At 46.6% G+C, this 21611-nt stretch overlaps 1 protein-coding gene across 10 annotated transcripts in view; it reads left to right on the top strand.

The window, feature by feature from the left end:
* Nucleotides 1–21611, top strand: part of PACS2 (phosphofurin acidic cluster sorting protein 2) — a 209295-nt gene that overhangs the window by 122101 nt on the left and 65583 nt on the right. For 7 of the 10 annotated variants that reach the window (XR_012160291.1, XM_073356257.1, XM_073356256.1 and 4 more), the window contains 3 exons: nt 7298–7406; nt 9974–10006; nt 19453–19495. Coding sequence is in view for 9 of the 10 variants with exons in the window: in XM_073356257.1 (XP_073212358.1) it covers nt 7298–7406; nt 9974–10006; nt 19453–19495 (185 nt within the window). In the remaining variant the exon portion in view is untranslated. The remainder of the gene's footprint in view (nt 1–7297; nt 7407–9973; nt 10007–19452; nt 19496–21611) is intronic. The other 3 variants (XM_073356258.1, XM_073356253.1, XM_073356252.1) reach the window with 1 other exon arrangement.

The following is a 21611-nucleotide window of genomic DNA, read 5'->3' as shown; positions in this document are numbered from 1 at the left end:
CCCAGCTGCAGTAAGCTCAGCATCCTCCCCTGCTTCCTGCCCCCATCGCTCCTCAGCTGTGGGGGGGAGGGGTCACTGTACGGGGAGCTGCTTCCCCATCCACCCAATCCCTGTACATCCAGACCTCCCATACCCAGACACCCCTGCCAAACCTCACTGGGTACATACAGAACTCCCCTAGCCCTCCATACCTGAACCCCACCTCACTGAACCTCAACCCCTGCCTCCAGATCCTTGCTGTTTGTTTTCCAAACGGAAGTGAGATTTCTGTATCAGTGTCTGTAGGCCCATACATGGTGCAGACGTGGTTATGAGGCTGTGCAAGACAACATTACCTTTGTTTCTTCTTACCCATGGTCGAAGTCTGAATTCTTACAGTTTTTTGTTATCTTCTACAGTTTACTGTTAGTATAGTTTCTCACCCTTGCCCGTTTGGGGCCTGGTCTCTGGGGGATTATGCCCCATGTTCTGTGGTTCAAGAACTGTGCTTTGCCTTTGCTCGTTCTCAGTGAGCAATGAGTACCACCCTTGCTTTTACTGTCTCAGGGAAGCCCATCTTGCTGTGAGATTTGCGGGTCTTTCCCACCGCGGAGTTGAGGCTTGTCTGCTCTGTTTCAGTAAGTTCCTCATGGAGGAGGTTCTCCAGCTGTATGCACCGTTCGATCCGGGACCATCGTTAATGGGCAGCAAGCAGTCTGGTACAGACCTGCCTCCTGTGCTCCCATGCCCAAACAGGCAGAATCAGGTACATCTCTACCCCGATATAATGCGATCTGATATAACACGAATTCGGATATAACGCGGTAAAGCATTTCCCCTCCCTCCCAGGCTTGCGCAAGCCTGGGAGGGAGGGGGGAGAAGCGGAGCGGTGGTGTGCTCAGGAGAGGAGGTGGGGCGTAGGTGAGCTGAGGCAGGGGGCGTGGGGAGGGCCACAGCAAGTAACCGGGGGGGCGTTCAGAGGAATCACTCCCTGCCCCAGCTCCACTCCGCTCCTTCCTCCCTCCCAGGCTTGCTGTGCCAAACAGCTGATTTGCGGCAAGCCTTGGAGGGAGGCGGGAGGAGAAGCGGAGTGGTGGCAGCACACTCAGGGGAGGAGGTGGGGCGGGGGGGGGCAGGGCAGGGAGCTGCTAGTGGGTGCTCCAGCCCCAGAGTTGGCGCCTACGGCAGAAGCATGTCTGGCTCTGACATTCTGGCCAGGGGGTTGGATAAGGGGCAGAGGGTCTCGGGGTGGAGGGGGTGTCAGGGGACAGGGAGCAGGGGGGGTTGGATGGGTCGGGGGTTCTAAGGGGTCAGTCAGAGGTTGGGAAGTTGGTGGGGGTCAGAAAGGGGGCGGGGTCAGGCTGTTTGGGGAGGCACAGCCTTCCCTACCCGCCCCTCCATAGCAAGTTCGATATGACATGGTTTCACCTATAACGCAGTAAGATATTTTTTGGCTCCTGAGGTCCGCGTTATATCGGGGTAGAGGTGTACTTGTCCCCCAGTAAGGGTGGACTTTGTCTTCTCTCACCTGCCCCTCCTTCATTGGTGATACACATGGCAAATAAACACTTGAGACAGCACACACATGGCTCTGCCCCTCCACACAGGGCAGCTAAATGCCTGGATCTTCTGGGCCAGAAGGTCTTCTCTTCCATAGCATTTTAGTTTCACATTACTAACTACCAGGCTCTGCTGGCAAAGTATGCCTTTACCAACTGTGCCAAGCTAGTAGAGTTCCTGGATGACTTGCCACTGGACAAACGGCAACACTTCCAGGTCCTGGTACAAGAAGGTTGCCTGACGGCCAAGGTGACCCTCCAGGTTTCAGTCAAAGCAGTGGACATGTCCTCCTGCTCCCTCACCACCAGAGGTAGTCATGCACCGGGAGTTGTGGCTACAGTTTTCCAGCTTCCCATGGGAGGTCCAAGACCTCCCTTTCAACCAGGACAAGCTGTTCTTGTATAGGACTGCTGAGTCCCTTCACTCCCTGAAGGACTTGAGGGCGATGCTTCAATGTCTTGAGAGATACTCCCCAGCAGAGGCAGCAATGACAACGCTCGGGACCCCGGTCCTTTGCGCTGTACCAGACCCCTTGCCCTGCTATCAGGATGCCCCCACAAAAGCACACAAGTCCCAGCGGCCTCAGCCACTGTCACAGCCACCTCTTCCTCCTTGCCTCAACAACCACCTCAGGCACAGTTTTGACACGTGCATCGGGAGCTGCAAGCCCCCCACGTCACCACCCTCGGCCCCCTCTGTCACATTTGGGGGCCATCTTGCCCTTTTTGCCCACAACTGGGGCAAGCTTACCACAAACCATTAGGTGCTGGAGATTGTGTGGCACCGTTACTCTCAAGTTTCTTACCTTCCCGCTGCACCTGCCCCCCGGACTCGTACAGGGGATCTCTCCCATCACGCCCTCCTGCAATGCAGGGCACGCACCTTCCTAGCCAAGGGTGGATGGAACAGGTAGTCAATCCCTTTGTTGGCAAGGAGTTCTACCTTCTGTACTTTCTTATCCTGAAGAAGGACGGAGAGCTCCCCCTCATCCTCGATCTCCCCCTTCTCAACACCTCTATCAACAAGACCAAGTTCCATATGGTGATGCTCACCTTGATCTTTCCCTCCCTTCTCCAGGGAGTCTGGTTCACAGCTCTCAATATGAAATATCAACATCTGCCCAGTCCACTGCAAATTTCTTTATTCCGTGTGGGCGCCAACCACTAGCAGGTCAGAGTTCTCCCCTTCAGTATCATAATAGCCCATGGGCATTCACGTCACGTCCTCCCATGCCAAGCTTACATCTGCGATTCATGCTCTTTGCTCTCTCCTCACTACGCTTGGCATTTATATCAACGAGAGGACAAGTGCTGATTTCTTCATGCAGATGATCCACTTTATTGGTGCCCGCCACATTTCCATGGTGGCTCGTGGCTTTCTCCTGGTGGACTGCTTCGCTGCGCTGATGGCTGTGGTGGAGGACCTACACCGCAGCCCCTGCACTATGGTGTGCTGCTGCCTCCTCGGGCACATGACGGCCTGCACCTATGCAATGCTGCATGCCCGCTTGCACATGCGCTGCCTCCAGATGTGGCTCCTGTCAGTTGTCCAGCCCCATAACGCCCTGCTGGATAGCCCACTGCTTGTCCCATGGTCGGTTTGGGCTTCCCTCATATGGTGGCCCAACCCTTCCAAGGTGCTCATTAGCACTCCCTTCACTGCGCTGTCACGACTATCCCCCTGACCACAGATGCCTCCCTCGCTGGTTGGGGCTTTCATCTGTGCACACACACCACCCAGGGGGTTTGGACGCAGCGTGAGGCCTGCATACACATCAACGTACTGGAGCTCCGACCAGTCCGCTTGGCCTGTCTGTCCTGGCCTCCCACCCATGCCGCTCATGTTCAGCTCCTCTCCGACAATACCATGGCTGGCAGTGGCCTATATCAACAGGCAAGGGGGCACCAAATCCCTGTCACTCTGTACGGAATCCATCTACCTCCAGAACCAGTGTATCCACCGTGCGGCCTACCTCCTGGGCATGCAGAACTCCCTGGCCATTGTGGTCAGCCAGCATTGGTACATCAGTCACAAGGGGGAACTCCATGACCCCTCTCTCCACTCCCTCTGCCATACCAGGGACATCTCTCGGTGGGACCTTTTTTGCCATGTGCAACAATCACAAGTTCCCCCTGTACTGTTCACTGAGGGCCATGGAGCCTGGCTCCCAAGGCAGTGCTCTCCTGCCTTGCTGCAGCAAACTCCTGCCTTCCATCCCCATTCATCTCCTTCCCCGGGTCCTACAGAAGATCTGACAAGACCCCAGGCCACGATTATCCTAATTGCCCCATTCTGGGCCAGTCGGTTTTGGTTTCTGGATCTCCTAAGATACTATGCCTGCTCCCAGACCTCCTCACCCGGGACCAGGGGCAGTGTCTGCCACCCCAACCCTGGCCTCCTTCATCTCACAGCCTGGTTTTTGGATGGGACTCAGGAATAGACAAAGTCTGTTTGACACCGGTGTGACTCATCCTTACGCACCGTAGGCAGACCTCCACCAGAGCGTCCTACACGGTTTCACCCCCTGGGCTCGACACCATCTCCACCCTTGCCATCCTGGACTATCCCCACACTTCTTCATGGTTATTGCGGACAGATCCGGGGGCCAAGCCTCTCCTCCCAGCACATCTCGAAGTGGGTCTCAGCACGCATCCAAGAATGCTATGTGCTAACACCATGCAACCTGGCTGGATTACGGCACACTCAACGTCGTTGCAAGTGGCCACCTCCACCGCCCTGGCTGATGTATCGTGGCATTCTGTGCACACTTTTCACCACCCACTATGCCATAGCCTGAGAGTGGCAGCTGATACAGCTGTGAGTTGCGCCGTCCTCCAGACTGTAATAGCCCTTGCATCCTCGCACCTCCCTCTGCAATGATCATTGCTTGCTACTCACACGCACTTGGAATACATATAGGGCCCATCACTCGAAGAAGAAGAAGAGGAGGTTACTTACCTGTAACTGGAGGTTCTTTGAGATCTGTGGTCACTATTTGTATTCCAGTACCCGCCCTCCATCCCCGCTGCTATGGTCATCAGTAAGAGGATGACTGGGGGAGTGTCATCCTGCGCAGCCTCATATAACCTCACCTGCACCACGAGGCTACGTGTGGTGCATGTGTGAGTTGATGAGCACTGCTACAGAAATCTTCTGACTGAGTTCATGGTGCGCATGTGCACTTGTGTTTGGAATACAAATAGGAGCACACATCTAGAAGAACTTCCAGTTATAGGGAAGCAATTTCCTCTTTTCCATTACTTTTACAATTAATCATCAATACTGATGACAACATTGACGTAAAAATTCACCATACACACTTCACACAAACCTGGACTCTGACAAGCACAAGCTTACAAACTTTCAGTTTCTCACTAATATATTTAATTTTTAAACTCTAAAGTATTTTATCATTGATATTCCTAACCTGGCATTTTTCTGTATTCTCAGTTAGGAATTCAGCAGGGCTATGAGAGTTAATTAGGAAGTCAGGTTGTCCAGAGACTTCAGTGAGCAGAGCAACTCTTTAAGGTACTGGGAACTAAGAGTGTAGGCATTTCCCTTATTTAGCTCCTTAAAGTCTTGAGGGAGAAGAATGGAACTGGCTCACAGATGAACCAGTTCAGCATCAAAGCAGTTGCTTTAGCATGTAGGGTTTTCAGCAAATAAAGCTACATATATAAAGCTTTGCATGGCAGACTTGTTGGCAATCATTCATTCCATACCAATGCACTTTCCCAAACATTTTATTTGAAATCTATTCTTTCCTGAATTGCCCAATGTTCAGTTTTGTTTGGGCATCTACAAAAGTCATTGGTCATAGGCTGCAAAGAGTTAACTTTTCGGGAGAAAATGCCGAAGTTCTTAGATCGGGAAAAGAAGGTCAGTTTTGATTAGTTTGTGTCCTTGTTCTAGAGTTTAAGTCTCAGGGCAAAAAATAGTCCATGGAAGCACATAAGGTCAGCATAGCTTGTTGCTATTGAGTTGGTGGCTGTTGGATAAAAATAAAGCTTAGAAAGAAACTTTCCTTGGAATCCCAACAAAGTTGCAACTGATGTCTTCCATACGGTATGTATTATAGTCCAAAGTCACACCGATTTTTCTCTTCAGCCAGCAGCACTGCCTTAGTTGCTAATGAGACTGGCTTACCTCCAAATTTAAGTGAGCTATATGTGCCCGTAAAACTTTTCTTTATGCCTGTGTAAGAACTTACTATGTTTTCCCTTGTAATGAACTCCATTTATCTGGCATGCACAGGCACGTGTAGTGGTGCATGCATTACTTCAAGGTTGAAGAAGAAAATGTGATCTTGTACTGGATGAGCACATGCAGCATGACCTTCCATAGCTGTGCATTTTACAGATAGAGAGAACTCTGTGTAAAATTGTGCTTTATAGAGTGGAATTTTCAACAGGTTGTAATTTATTTAAACAAAATCCGTTTTCATTCTACTCGGTGCTTTATGAGCATTGGCCAAGTCTGAAGTTTTTTCGTTTTTTTAGGAGTAATGGTTATTTTTTGCTGCTTTTCCTTACTGAAAGTTTCTCCAGTTGCTGAAGAATGACATTCCTCAAAGACATTCAAGAACTACTACCTTTTTTCAAAATGGCTGCCATTTCCTGCAATGGGATTTGGGCCACAGGTGCCCTCTGTTGATAAATAGGCTCTCTTTTGAATTGGCTACCAAATGGGAGTGAAGCCTTCAGGGAAGTTCATTCTCATTGGAAGCCATGATTGGTGATGGCCAAGCCAGAAGAGGGCATCCTAGTTCATGGCTCTCAATCCCATTGAGAACATAAGGAGATGGCAGCCATTTTGAAAGACAGCAGTTCTTTGTGAACTTCTCTGAAGAAAGTTTATGAAGAATGACCAAAAAAAAAAATGAATTGTTAAGACTTCTTCAAATGTAGCCAATGCACACAACTTCAGTGAGTTTTAACATATGGGAAGTCTGAATTTTCATTATTTCCATTAATAACATTCAGAACAAAAAATGGTCTGACAGAAATTTAGCATCCTGTAAAACCCATCTTAAATTATTTTTTAACTCCTAAACTAATAGGTTTGCTTGTGACTTCTCAGAAGACCCATTCTGTGCTCAAAAAAGTGGTGCCAAAAGTTTGAGGAGGATACTTGGTACTCTTCGTACGTAAGAGGCCGAATTCCTATTTTAAATGCAAAACTCAATTCAGCCTTCACCATGGAATCATGGCTACCTCTGCCAAAACACTGTTTTTTCCTTCTATGCTTCTGTGTGAGGGGAACCAGCATTTTGGGTCTTTTCAGAAGGCCGATGCTGCATCCCCTTGGGGGTAGAGCCTTACACCACACCGTGGGTGACCCCTTTGTTCTCCTTTTCCCAAGGTCATTGCCGTAGCAGAAGTCATGCACTCAGCTCTGAGGACTAGAGAAACTCTCATGTTGCTATGCAGCGGTGCCTCTCCTCTCTTCTCTAAGCAAGGGGTGCTGTTGAGCCACACACTGAACTCTTGGGGAGGAGCACATGGCATTGATCTTGTTAGTCTTTCTTGCTGTCTGCTCTGGTTGGCACCTTGTTTTGAAACGTATCTTTCTTTCTAAATTTGAGTCCCTCTTTTCATTACCCAATTCTTGACCAAGCGACTGACAGTGTCCCCTATTTTTCTTTCTTGCCCTGGTTGATCTTGCATGATTTAATTTGCTGGTGACATTTTGCAGTTTCCATTAGTGAAGAATAGTCCTTATTCTGCTCCTGTCTCTTCTTTTCATTCTATTGCAGTTCAGGAAACACCAGATATTGTCTCCAGAATAACCCAGTATATAGCCGGGGCAAACTGTGCACACCAGTTGCCTATTGCAGAAGCAATGTTGACGTACAAACAGAAAAGGTACGTTGTTTCAGTAATGGTTTCCAAAATGTCAGGAAGTCCACGGAGGATGGGGGAAACACCACTTCATTCTCTTGTTACACACAAATATAGCTGGCCACCTCAAAACTGTTTGAGAAACAACCTGTAAGAGCTGCATATTCAAATCAAGAACTCTTTCAAGGAACAGTCCCTGGCACCGTGAGTGTCGTCAGCTAGATAGAAAAGGAGTACTTGTGGCACCTTAGAGACTAACCAATTTATTTGAGCATGAGCTTTCGTGAGCTCACTAAAGCTCATGCTCAAATAAATTGGTTAGTCTCTAAGGTGCCACAAGTACTCCTTTTCTTTTTGCGAATACAGACTAACACGGCTGTTCCTCTGAAACCTGTCAGCTAGATAGCAGATGACAGATCTAGAACAACCAGAAATTTGCCTTACTTTCTTCAGTGCAGTTGATATACCTGAAGAGCAAAGAAGCCTGGGAGGAACCTGTATACCTGCTTGGTCTCCGGATGCAAAGGAATTCAGATATCTGGCTTTGCTTACAGTGCCAGTGTCTGAATGTTTTGTGAGGGGGAGCGCTCAGACCTCAGAGCATGAACTCTGCCTCGCCCTCGACCAGGGTGTCTCTGAGGGGTCCTGGCCTCTGCCTCCTTAAGAATTGGTGCAAAAGCCTGGGTAGAGAATACTGCCTCAGCGCCCATCTGACAGGTGAGGGAAGGAGCTGCTCCTCTCCTTGGCAGCTACAGCATTACTGGGGTCCCAGTCAGGACGGCTGGAGCTCACCAGGTTTTACTTCAGCTTTGGCATGGATATGGGGCTTATGAGATGTGGGTTGAGAGGAGAGTATGGGAGTCAGCAAACAGGATAGGAGCAAAGCGGGAGCGGGGCAGAAGCGGCTATGCCCAAGTATAGCAGTGAGGATGGGGGACCTATGGGAGTGAGGCCCAATGTGTTGGCATAGGAGTTTTCTTATCTGTTTAAGACGAAGTAATCCAATATTAGCAAGATTGAGTTCTTGTATTTCCTGATTCCTTCAGTTCTCAAGGTAGCTTTAACTCACCTGCGTTACTTTTTCAATTAGTGACAAAAATCGCAAATATAGCGTATATGCCACATGGGTGAGGTAAAGCTGAGTTTAATGATACTTCCTAAATTGGTGCAGAACTTGTGACTTTAATGGTACACTGGTACCATGGTAGTTACTTCACATTCAATTTTTATAGGAGTAGAAGCTAAATTTACAAGCAGTAATTACTCGTTATTTTTCTTTCCTCTTTGAAAGTTGGGAGCATATTTGTTTGCAATCCTCTAATTGCTCCCCATTTCTTTCTGGAAGTAACTGAAGTGGTTCAATAAAATCCTTAGTTCACTCTCATAGCCCCCTCAAATAGATATCTCCAGAGCTGCCGATTTAGTAAATATTTGAATACTCTAACCTGCTTGTCTCATTAGCTGTATTTTAATGTCTCCCTTATTTCCTGCCCAAACTTTCTTCTGTAATATTAACCTAATAACACTTTAGCCATTTGGTTGCTTAGCCATTGTAGCACCATGATTGATTGTCTCACTCCTGATTTATGAATGAAACTGCATTCTTTCCACAAATAGCAGGAGAAAATTCTAAATCTTTTTACTACAGCATTAACTTGTTCTAATATTGCTGCCTTTGTCTTTCCTGCATGCTTTAACTATTGTATTCTTGTTTGGTTCCCCCTTGACTTCTCCATTTCTAGTACCGGTTCCTGTTTATAATGAGCACTCCCATTTAACCAGTTTACCCACTTTGACTTTCTGCCATGCCCAGGTTGGCTGATCTAAGAATCAAGTTTGCAAGTGGTACTTTGTTGAAAACGGTCTGACATCTAGCTAGACGTCACATGTGTTTCCCTGGTCAACAGCCTGTGTGACCTCCTTACTAGGAGGATAATTCTGTCTGAGATCAGCTGTTCAGATTTCTTTAAAGTGTGCTGGTTTCTATTTACACCCATGTCTGTCCACCCCATTCCATCAAGCTGTCTTTTATGATAGATTCGGGCAGTTCACGCAAGCCTGTAACAGAGCATAGTTACCTTACTCCACCTTTTCCCTTTTTAAAGATAGGCTTAGCATTACACCCTTCAGGTCCTCTTGGTGCACTGTGCCTGAAGCCATGCAAAGGTTGCTTGGTCTGTCTGGGGCTACCTTGAAGTGAAATAATGAAGAATTTTATTTGGTTCCTCAACAATTGCCACAGGCCCTCACTCCCTGGTATCTTCCTCACTTCCTGGCTAAAATGTGAGGTCATTAGAGTTTCTGGAATCTATTTATGGATCTGTTCAAACAATTTCTGCTTTCAGCCAAGTACCACATAGGGAATTAGACAGGTTAGGAAAGCAATTTATCACATGGAGTGATGGGAAATTATCTCCCACCTCTGGTTTCCTTCAGAAACTGTGCTCACTGATGGCAGTGACTTGGAGGAATTATTTTTTAAAGTAACATATACAAGTAGGGCTCCATTAGCACTACCCAAATGAATGTATTGCTTTCTATCATAAGTATAATAACGTGTTCATTTTTTCCTTTGGTTGCTTTCTGAAAAGGAAAAAGAGCTTTCATTTTGATTTTACCATAAGGTATCCATTCTTTAGGTTCCCTTCCCCATTCTGTACCTTCTGTACTTTTCCTGGGCTGGTCTTTCATGTCTTGTTTAACAGCTCCTGCAGGTCTGGGTTGCTTAACTTGTGCTTCAGATTAAATTCTGTTTGTTCCTTTTCACACTCCTGCCTCTGGTGGCAGAATGCACTGTTCCAAGGACCACAGAGCCAATTGTTTGGGGAACCGAAATGCAGGTTTCACAGAAAATAAATTTAAGAATAGAAATGTTATCCAGAAAATAAAGAAGTTTGGCCAGTGTCACTTGAGGACATGAGAATGTGAAAGTGAAACTAGCCAGTCTTGGTTCCTACTGTCAAAACTGAGTTAAGCAAATGATTTTAATAGGTAACGTATGTAGAAGTGATTTAGAATTGTGAAGTATTTTGGTTTTAATATATCAGTACAGGTAAGGTTATTATAAACGTGGCTTTTATGTTGATCATGTGCCTTTTATCTTCTAGTCACAGCTATTAGGGGGTTTACTGTGGTATATAAAGAATCCACACTAAACCAAGGTTTTAAGTGTCACCAGTAGTGTAATTTTAAAGAATGTTCTTTGCTCCCAACAATGGCACCAAGTGTACTCCCTAAGTGTACGTCTATACTAAGAGAAAAGCTCTGTGACACAGCCGTGACTGACCCAGGCCAGCTAACTTGGGTTGCAGAGCTAAAGGTTGCTGAGCCTGAGCTCTGGGACCATCCACTATTGCAGCGTCCCAGAGCTCAGACTCCAGCCTGAGCCTGGATGTCTGCCAAGCAGTTTTTTAGCCCGTCAGCCCAAGTCTGCTGATATGGGCCAGACGCAGGTTTTTTATCTCTGTGTAGACGTACCCTGAGACTACAGGTTTTGGAACCTCTTCATCTGGAGTAGAAGCATGTGGGTCTTTCAAGATTACAGGCCAGCTGTTCCCTTCCCACTAACAAGTTGAAAGAAGAGAAATGTAGCTCCTGGAATGGAAGCCTCCATAAGTTCAGGCTAGCTTTTGCATATTCTTCAATCTAAGACAAGGTTGTGGGGCGGGCAAACGAGAATGTAGCAAGAGTAGCAGGAGGCATTCGGTTCTCTAACCCTAGTTGGTGTTCGTGGTCTGACAGATGCTGCATTCTGCCCCAGTTCTGAACTGTCCAGTGACCTCTGTTCAGTGTTCCAGTCACAAGGCCTTGTAGAGCTCTCAATCTCCGTACTGAGCTGAGGGAAACAACTTCTTCGAAGCTACTCATTCCTTTGGAGGAAGCAGCTCTATTCTACAAGCTCAATGAAAATTGCTTTTTAGAAACACTTTAAAAATCTTCCCAGCATCCTGGCACTTGCTCTGTTAAATAAGCTCTAGTGATTTGAGGACACCAAAACCAGAGAGAGAAACCAGTCTCCAGAACCTAGCCATATGTAATGAACTGCTTTATATAACTTGTTTGCTGCCAGTTCCTAACTTAACTGACTTCTGCTCTCCTTCCCACCCAACCCGCCCCGCCACCCCTCACCACTTGTTCTGTTTGTCATGGCAAGACTGAAGCATGTACTGCCTGTGATAGACTGCATATTGTCTGAGAGCTTTGCCCCGTTTCTTTGGAGCATCCGCTGACTTTCCCAAAATACAGAGACTTGGGGAGAGGAAGGGGTTTAGGGAGAAAATGATTTGCTGTATTTTCTCTCTTCTGGGTGATGTACTCTCTGTGGTGGGTGGGTGTGGTGGTGGTAGGGTTGGGAGGAGGAGAAATGCTTTAGTTACGGAATAGCAGAAGACTGCTGCAGTCCAGATGAGATTAAATGGTATCAATGGGAAGGGTCATTTACTTACCATGTACTTAGTCATCTTTCACGTAATGCTGATGACCAGGTCTCATACAGACAGACTACGCCCAAAATGTGGGTCAAGGGAGCTACACTGCTCAGGGCTGTGAAAAATTTCACTCTGTATAATGTAGCTAGGTCACCCAAACCCCATTAGAAGAACTATTCCATCAGCCTCGCTACTGCCTTGTGAGGGGGTGGATTTACATCAGAGATGGAAAAACCATTCCAGGGCTGTAGTAAGTGTCTATATGACCAGCACTACTGGTGCGTAGCTGTGTTGCTGGAGCACCTTCTGGTTTAGACATACCCTGTTCTCTAGAAGGAAACACTCTATTGTACAGAATTTTTGTAGGCTTTAGTTGTCATAATTGGAACACTTTGTCTGCCAGTGGTAACTCACAATAGTTGTCCAGCCAGGTCATCGAGCATTCATGGCAGTGGACAACAAAGTTAGTGTTGCCCATGGTAATTCTGAAGCCTTGGGGCTTCTGGATCTCATTTGCATGAATCTAGGCTGCAGCTTGGCTTTGGAAATGAAAGCACTGCTCACTTGTATTGGGGAATCTGTCATTTACTGCCTCTTTAAAAATGTAGAGTACATTTGTGATCTGTAAACAAATTCTCTACCGCTCTATTGCAAACTGAATGGCCCCAGTTGTCATCCCATGCATTAAAAAAAGTACACTGGGTAGAAGGGTAATCAATGCTTTTTTTGCCTCTGTCTTCATGAACAAGGTCAGTTCCCAGGCTACTGTATTGGGCAGCACACCATGGGGAGGAGGTGACCAACCCTCTGTGGAGAAAGAAGTGGTTCGGGACTATTTAGAAAAGCTGAACGAGCACAAGTCAGATGCGCAGCATCCGAGAGTGCTAAAGCAGTTGGCAGATGAGATTGCAGAGCCATTTGCCATTATCTTTGAAAACTCATGGCGATCGGGGGAAGTCCCAGACGACTGGAAAAAGGCTAATGTAGTGCCCATCTTTAAAAAAGGGAAGGAGGAGGATCCGGGGAACTACAGGCCAGTCAGCCTCACCTCAGTCCCTGGAAGAAAAATGGAGCAGGTCCTCAAGGAATCAATTTTGAAGCACTTAGAGAAGAGGAAAGTGATCAGGAACAGTCAGCATGGATTCACCAAGGGCAAGTCATGCCTGACTAATTTAATTGCCTTCTTTGACGAGATAACTGGCTCTGTGGATGAGGAGAAAGCAGTGGACGTGTTATTCCTTGACTTTAGCAAAGCTTTTGACATGGTCTCCCACAATATTCTTGCCAGCAAGTTAAAGAAGTAAGGGCTGGATGAATGGACTATAAGGTGGATAGAAAGCTGGCTAGATCGTCGGGCTCAGTGGGTAGTGATCAATGCCTCCATGTCTAGTTGGCAGCCGGAACCAAGCGGAGCGCCCCAAGGGTCAGTCCTGGGGCCAGTTTTGTTCAATATCTTCATAAATGATCTGGAGGAGGCATGAACTACACCCTCAGCAAGTTTGCAGATGACACTAAACTGGGAGGAGTGCTAGATACTCTAGAGGGTCGGGATAGGATACAGAGGGCCCTAGACAAATTAGAGGATTGGGCCGAAAGGAATCTGATGAGGTTCAACAAGGACAAGTGCAGAGTCCTGCACTTAGGACGGAAGAATCCCATGCACAGCTACAGACTAGGGACCGAGTGGCTAGGCAGCAGTGCTGCAGAAAAGGACCTAGGGGTTACAGTGGACGAGAAGCTGGATATGAGTCAACAGTGTGCCCTTGTTGCCAAGAAGGCCAATGGTATTTTGGGCTGTATAAGTAGGGGCATTGCCAGCAGATCGAGGGATGTGATCATTCCCCTCTATTCGACATTGGTGAGGCCTCATCTGGAGTACTGTGTCCGGTTTTGGGCCTCACACTACAAGAAGGATGTGAAAAAATTGGAAAACATCCAGTGGAGGGCAACAAAAATGATTAGGGGACTGGAACACATGGCTTATGAGGAGAGGCTGAGGGAACTGGGATTGTTTAGTCTGCGGAAGAGAAGAATGAGGGGGGATTTGATAGCTGCTTTCAACTACCTGAAAGGGGGTTCCAAAGAGGATGGATCTAGACTGTTCTCAGTGGTAGTAGATGACAGAACAAGGAATAATGGTCTCAAGTTGAAGTGGGGGAGGTTTAGGTTGGATATTAGGAAAAACTTTCTTACTAGGAAGGTGGTGAAGCACTGGAATGTGTTACCTAGGGAGGTGGTGGAATCTCCTTCCTTTGAGGTTTTTAAGGTCAGGCTTGGCTGGGGTGATTTAGTTGGGGATTGGTCCTGCTTTGCTCAGGGGGTTGAACTAGATGACCTCCTGAGGTCCCTTCCAACCCTGATATTCTATGATTCTTTGAAGGGTGAGCAGAGAATATGCCGGAAGAGTAGCACGACCTGTGCCCTGCACCCTCCCCTCTCACTCCCTAGCCATGCTCTTCTGGGCACGTTGGTAGTTGCTTGGGGTGTGGTAGCAGCCATTCCCCATGTCTGACTAAGGAGAAAGGGAGGTGTTTGAAATACTGTGAGGTCAGCTCCCTCGACAGCAAGAAGTGGAAGTAACACTGGTACGGGCCTGCTGCTTTTGATGAGGTCCCCCTTACTGGTCACCAGTGAGCTGATTGGCTGCAGGCCAGTGGGTCAGTGCAGCATATTGCTGACCCTGGTCAGAGAAGGTTGGTGGAGTATAGGACTGCTGTGGCCTAGAAAGCTGCCTTCAGTTTAGTAGGTGTTAGTGACACCAGCAGCATTGTACCAGTGCCAGGCCTATCCACTGGAGGTGGCACTACTGACCTGGCTGCTGCAAGGCAAGACCCCATGCCCTCCTTGCACCATGGTAGTTAATGCTGCCGGAGCGCGTCACATGCCAGTGAGCACTGAGCAGCCCAGGATGTCTGAAAGATATTTCCCCTCGCCACGGGACACACTGCCCCAGGGCTCAGCACCCAACACTGTCTCTTCCAAAGCGCAGGCTCTGAAGCTGCCAGATTGTATGCTGGAATCTAGGGGGGAGCCTGCAATGGAAGTTTTGTTCAAACCCCCCACCACCCCACCCCCAGAACCATGCCTCTTTTTGGCTCAGCCATGCCCACCTGTTGTGGTTGGCATTGGTGAGAATCTGTGGTGGCACTTGAGGGAAAACATGACAGCATTTCCTCTTTGGGGCACTCTGAGGGAATAATTTGATGCATTTTGTGCCCTTGACCTCTCTGAACTGTGCAGCAGGGGGTAAATGGGGCTGAAATGTGATGTTTTACTACATTCTGTTGTATTGTCATGATTGCCAATAGCTGCATTCCAGGAAAAGTTGCTGGTTTTGCAAGGGCTTATGGTCACTCTAATAAGAATTTTACATCTTTTGGGAGACCAAGAGCACTCGCATATGGTGTGCTACTGTGGCAGAGATGGAGCCTATAGCATGGCTTAGGTCAGATGGTAGGGAATGCCATGGATTCTCCAGTGAGTAACCTGGAACCCAGCTCCATTACTGCATTATCGGAGGTGGCAATGAAACGAGGGCAAACAGATGGCTAGATCTGTGAATGACTTGAAAAGTGCCTCAGACACGAGAGGACCCAGAGTGCCCATGCATGTGACATGGCCCAGGAGTATGACGAACGCTGAAAATGGTCCGAAGTTGCGGAGAAAGACTGACACGCTTCCCACCCACAGGGAGAAATCAAATTTGGAAGTGAATCTTCCAAAGAGTCTAGATGACTTTTGGCCATTTCATCCATTTATTCACAATGCAAGTTGATGAAATCAAAACCAGTATTTTTGTGACTGTCATCTGCAGTAAATTAGCCGCAAACACTGATGCCCTCATCCCTAAGGATGAGAATTCCGGGGTGTGGAGTGACTGCCCTGCATGATGCTGCTGTTGGCACTTGGCCTTCAACCAGTGTAATGGGCCACAAAGACCTCACCTGGTGGGACAGAACTGCTACCCCTTTCTCCTGCTGACCATATGGGGGCATTACTGGAACCGAGAGCCTGGTTTTGGACCTCCGACTGTAAAATCAAGCCCCCTCGATACATTCGGTGTCACGCTCTGTATTAAAGTTCCATTTATAGTGTATAAAGAGTTAATAGGTGTTTTAATAAAAGGCTAACAATTGACTAACCAACCTTAAGTACTTGTCCGGCACCTATCACTGTAATAGGTTAGTGCCTCACAATCTTAATGCCTTTAACCTTCCCATCCCTGTGACTAGAAAAGTGGTGTTATCCCGCTCTGCATGTCAACTGGTTACTTAAACTCAAACACCTTCTGCTGATTTGATTGCCCTCTGTAGCATACTCCTCATGTCTGTAACAGCCGTTAAGAACACCCGTTAATTGTTTATTCACCCTTTATAAATGGAAGCTTAATATACAGTGACCACATTTTGCAAGATCAGGGCAGCTGTTTAATTTCTTCACTATCATATTTAAAATCCCTGTAGTTCTAGGTTACCCTTCTTGACTTACTATTTCATCAAAATCTTTTCTAGTGCAAACTAGGCCTTCGTTGGGCTTGTTTAGCCAGGTGAAGCCGACCTGATCCCCTGTTCCTTTTTTTTCTTTTGGACAAAGGCTGGCTTGTAAGACTTATTCCCCACTGTTTGTTTGGGGAAGGGAGGGAGATCAGCAGCCCCCAATTCCAGCTCCTGCCAGTCTCATCCAACCTCAAGAACCAAAAGTTAAATACAAGAGATGTATCAGATGAAGGAGCCTGGGACTGTGATTTTCAAAGCCACTTTAAAAAACAAATCACACCATAGAATTGGTTGTTCTGATCTCTAATCTGGTATGTGTTGTGTCAAATACTTCAGTACTTCCTAGCAGTCCTGATTACTGGTACATTACAAGGTTGGGCATTCAGTCATCTCTCCCGATAGAATAAATTATTATTTTAACAAGGACTTCAAGAAGGGAATTTTACTTTCATCCACTTTTTCCTAATCTGTTTTCATCATTTAAAAAAAAAATTGCCTTTTTTCCCAGTGTAACAGTTGGCTAACTGCTAAGGCTTTCTGTGGCACAGATTGTTTCTGAGCACCACTTATATGTATGTCCATCCATCCTGCTGGTGTTTTTCTATTAAAATAATTAATAGACATAAAAATAAGCAAACTTCTATATGGCCCACAAGAACAATATTTAAAGAAGAGCGCATTCTTCCAAACTAAGTGATTTTGGGTTAATGCTTCTAACTGAAATCTGTTCAGTTGTCATTTTAAGAAGCATTAATCAACTGTCAAGAGCAGTAGTTAAGAAATGAACCATTACTTGCCATTTAAAATGGGCAAATTACTATTTTAGAATCAAAGACATCTCGGCTTTCCCTGGAAGGCATCTGCTCTGTACTTGCATTTGTCCTCGGCAGAACTGAGCAAGTGTTCTGCTGCAACGGCGTTTGGTTTAAGTTTTTTAGTGCTTAAAGAGAACTGGAATAGCAGCAAGAGTAAGAAGATGATACTCTGGTACTTTCATCATCCCACTGAGTGACCAGGCAGTGTGAGGCTGTCAGATGAGGACAGCACTTATCTACTTGTAGCTGAGGAAGGAAAGGACTGAGATTCCATTGCTGTTTTATCTCAACAGCTCTACAACTTCCATAGTCCATTAGAGATTTCTCAGTAGCACTTCCCAGTTTCTCTGCTGCGTACTCTAGCAGGTTTTGTTCAGGGAAGTTTCTAGAGGTTTAATGGCAGGGGCTAGCACTGGAGTTAAAAGGGTGTGATGGAAAGCCTAAATAAAGGACACGAGCATCTGTATAATTAGTTCTTGCTCAGCGTGGCTGAAGCATGAAGAAAACAGCTGGGTCGGGAAGTGAGTGGAGCCTTGGTTCCACCCCAACACTCCTACCAGCTGAGCCAGTGCAAGGGTAAGTTGCACCATAAGAAGGGCTATGGTGAAACACCCCCTGCCGGTGAAACACCCCCTGCCCCTGAAGCAGGGCGGGAGCTGTGCCTGAGTCACACATCCCTCAGCTGCGTGCCACCTCTTACACACGGCTGGGAGGAAGCTGTCTAGCCAGTCCGACTTGTACAGTTGTCAGCATTTTTCATGTTTCCGCACCTTTTCAGAGGATCTGCTGCAGAGAGCACCACGGGGCGGCGTGTTTCTTTTGATGGACTCCATGTCTTGAGTGTTTGAGCCGTGCTCTGCAGTAGTACAGGCTACAGCAAATGCCTTTCTTGACGGAGTGCAAAGCTCCCAGCATTCAAAAATCGCGAGATTTAAAACTCTCCCACCTGCTTTCTTCAACTTCAGATTCAGCCTCAGATGTGCAAGCGCACACTTCAGGCCTCTCCAGTGGCTGCTTGGAGAGTGACTCCCCTTGCCCTCTCCTGACCTCTGCCATTCTGTCCCCATCCCTGCACCTCTCATCGTGTCCCTCCATGGTGCCCTGGAGCAGTGGTCCCCAGCCTTTCTTGTGGGAATAGCATACTGCTATTTCCAGAAGACTATGGCAGGCGCCGGACACCCTGCCGCCGAAATGCCGCCGCAGAGATGTGGCAGCGGGAAGAAGCGTCGCTGCTGAAATGCCGCCGAGAAATGGTAACACTTCTCGGTGGCATTCTGGCAATGGGGTGTCCTGCGGGCTCACAAAAATGCCCCGGCGGGCACCATGGGGCCTGCGGGCACCGCATTGGGGACCCCTGCCCTCAAGCTTTTTTCCCACCAAGCACCTTCCCTTCCCCCTCTCCTACCCATCACTTCTCCCTCTTGTCTCCCTGCCTCCCACGTGTGCCTCCTGCTCCCCCTCCTTCCTCTGTGCCACCACAGCGCCACGGATTTCTTCTCTCCCCTCCTCCATGTTTCTGAATTCTGGGCAGGACTGATATACCACCTCCTTCAAAGTGTAAGTCGTGTTATTGCCGCACTTGGGGCTGTATGTGGGACATCTTGTCTGTGTCCCATTACACTGTCTGGGTGAGCCACCTGCCTCTCCTCCCAGCCCTCCTGAAGTCACTATTTCCAGTTTGCTTCCTAAACATCAGTGATCTTCCAAGAGCATTCTGTTCCAGCTCTGGGTCTGGGCTTTGTTTGCGTTGTGTCTCACTCAGGGTGTAAGCTCCTTGTGGCAGTGTTACCTGTTTTTGTGCATGTGTGTGTCTGGTGCCACACAAGTAAGGTGTCATGGCTTGTTAACCCATAGCAGGCTGACTGCTTTAGTGATTCTGGGATTTGCAAGGTATGCTACTTGACTGCAAAGTGGGACTCGTGAAGGCAGTGTGTTCCGAGAGCTCCAGTTATTAGTAAGTAACCTGCAGGTCTCTGTATGCTGGTGATGTATGTTGTGGCACGGGTTCATTTCTTTGCAGTAGGAAGTCATGTGTATGAGTATAGCTACTGCCATGTCATTAAAGCATGTTTCTCTCTCCAAAAAAACAGCAAGGGAGTGAGAGGGGGGGAAAACTTCCTCTTTTATTTTAAGAAGACTTCTGAGGAGGTGCAATACTCCCCAGCTGGTGTGGGCTCTCGGAGTATTGTCAGAGAGACACTGAGAGAAGAAATAGAATTGGCGCTTGCACATTTTCAGTTCCTGCTGCATGCTTGATTGAAACAGTAACATGAATTTTTTTCTCAGCATTGAAAGAACTTCTTATTAATCACTCTCTCCTTGTTACTTCTAGCCCTGATGAAGAATCATCCCAGAAGTTCATTCCCTTTGTTGGGGTGAGTATTTGCTTTGATGTGCAGGTTAAAGTTTGGTGAATTTCATAAAACAAGGTTGATTATTAACAATCTCACTTGGATCCATAGATTCTAAGGCCCCAAAGGGATAATTAGATCATCCAGGCTGACATTATATGGTATAATACAGGCCATAGATTTTCACATAGTTACCCCTGTCCTGAGTCCAGTTCTTGTCTTTAACTAGAGCTAATCTTCCAGAAAGGCATCCACTATTGATCTGAAGACTTCAAGAGATGAAGTGTCTATCACCTACCAACCCATCTACAAAAATTTGCTTTCTGAAGAGGGTTTCCTCCTCTTAAAAAAATGAAACTTACCAGTAAAGCCCTTCCTGAAATTGAGTTGAGGATTTACCTGGAAACTATTCAAGTTGAGAAAAGTCTTACTCTTTTTTCTCTCTGCAGCCAACTCTTGGCACTTCATATTACAAATTTGTGTACCACTTTACCTGTAGCTGCACAGAATTGTGTGGTACCTAGTGCGTGGTAAATAGAATCGTAGGACTGGAAGGGATCTTGAGAGGTCATCTACTCCAGTCTCCTGCACTCATGGCAGCACTAAGTATTATCTAGAGTTTAGACTATTCCTGACAGGTAAATAAATTCCCTAAAATCAGAAGTGTTATGCAAAGCAAATCTAATGCTTAGAAAAGAAAGTCTTTATTTAAATTAACATTTAATTACAAAATTGAGTCACTTTAAAGCCAGAACACCCACAGTTAACAGCCTCAAATGTTACCCTGCCAGCATAATATTGCATATAAGGTATGCATATTACATCACTGTAACTTATAACTCTGATTCAAAATGAATTTTTACCAATAATTTCAAAATGAAAACATGGCCTTTTTGAAAAAGAAACTTACAAATTCTATAGCTGCATTTAAGGCTCTTTAAAAGGGAGTGGAGGGTGGATTAGCCCATCCCCTCATTATTTTATTCACCCATTAAGCCTAATTTCCAAGACACCAAATTTGGTTCATTGATTTCCAGTCCCCCACTTGTTAAAGTTATGCCTGGTACAGTCCTGGAGTTATATCAGCATTCCTTTTTGGCTGTTCCCTTTTGCACCTTTTCCCACCAGCACTTGTTGCAGGTTATTGTGACCCTTCATGAACTTTCATTCACTTTCTACAGTTGAGCTCACAATTAGGTTAAATGTGTAGGCCCGGTTATCAGAACAGACCACGTTAAAAACACGCCCATTGGGGTGGTAATTCCCACATAGAATTTCTTTTGAGGCTCCATTTAATATGTTGAACTAGTAGGACTAGTTATTGTGTGATACTAAGCCAAACTCTTTATAAAGGCCCAAATATATTATCTCAATGCATGTACCATTATCAACCAAATTTACAACCTCATCAAAAAAATTAAGTTTTACAAAGAGCTATTTTCCTTTAAATCAAGCTGCTTGTCATTAATTACCATCCTTTACTTCTTTACTGATTGCATCCCATGTTAGCCTTTCCATGATCTTGTTCAGGATCAAGGTCAGGGTAAAAGGCCTATAGTTACCCAAGTCATCTTGTTTTACCTTAACTGTTGAAATGAAGTGTTCTGGTTTCGGAATACTTTGTATGAAATCTGCTAACCTTCCACTTTTCTCAGTACTAGTATGTTAATATTCAAACCATGTGACTGAGAGCTGGATGACTCCGGCCCAATATCCAGCCTATATCTAAATCTTGCATTTCTTTCTGCATAACATCTCTAAGATCCAGCCTTGCCTCTCTTATGCATCCACATAGCTAAAACTCTTGTCCAGGCTCTCAGCTCTTATTTTGCTTACTGCAACATCCTCTCTGGCCTTGGCAAGATTGCATTTGTCCTGCTGTTACCCATTCAGAATATTGCTGCAAAGATTATTTCCTAGCTCATCATTAACCGTGTCACCCCCTCTCTTTTTAATCCTTGCCCTGGCTCCCCCTTTTCTGTCACGTCAAATACAAGCTTCCCTTCTCCATTTTCTAGGCCTTGCAGTCAATTCCCAGCCTCTCATCTCTTGTTTGCTATCGAGCTGTCAGTGCTCTTCCATTGGCCCGTGATACCAATCTCCAATGCCCACTTGTTAGATGTTCCCACTGGCACCTTTG

This window comes from Lepidochelys kempii, chromosome 8, assembly GCF_965140265.1.
Source record: "Lepidochelys kempii isolate rLepKem1 chromosome 8, rLepKem1.hap2, whole genome shotgun sequence".
NCBI lineage: Eukaryota > Metazoa > Chordata > Testudines > Cheloniidae > Lepidochelys > Lepidochelys kempii.
The sequence above is the reverse complement of the archived record's forward strand: the minus strand, read 5'-3'. Positions and strand labels throughout refer to the sequence as shown.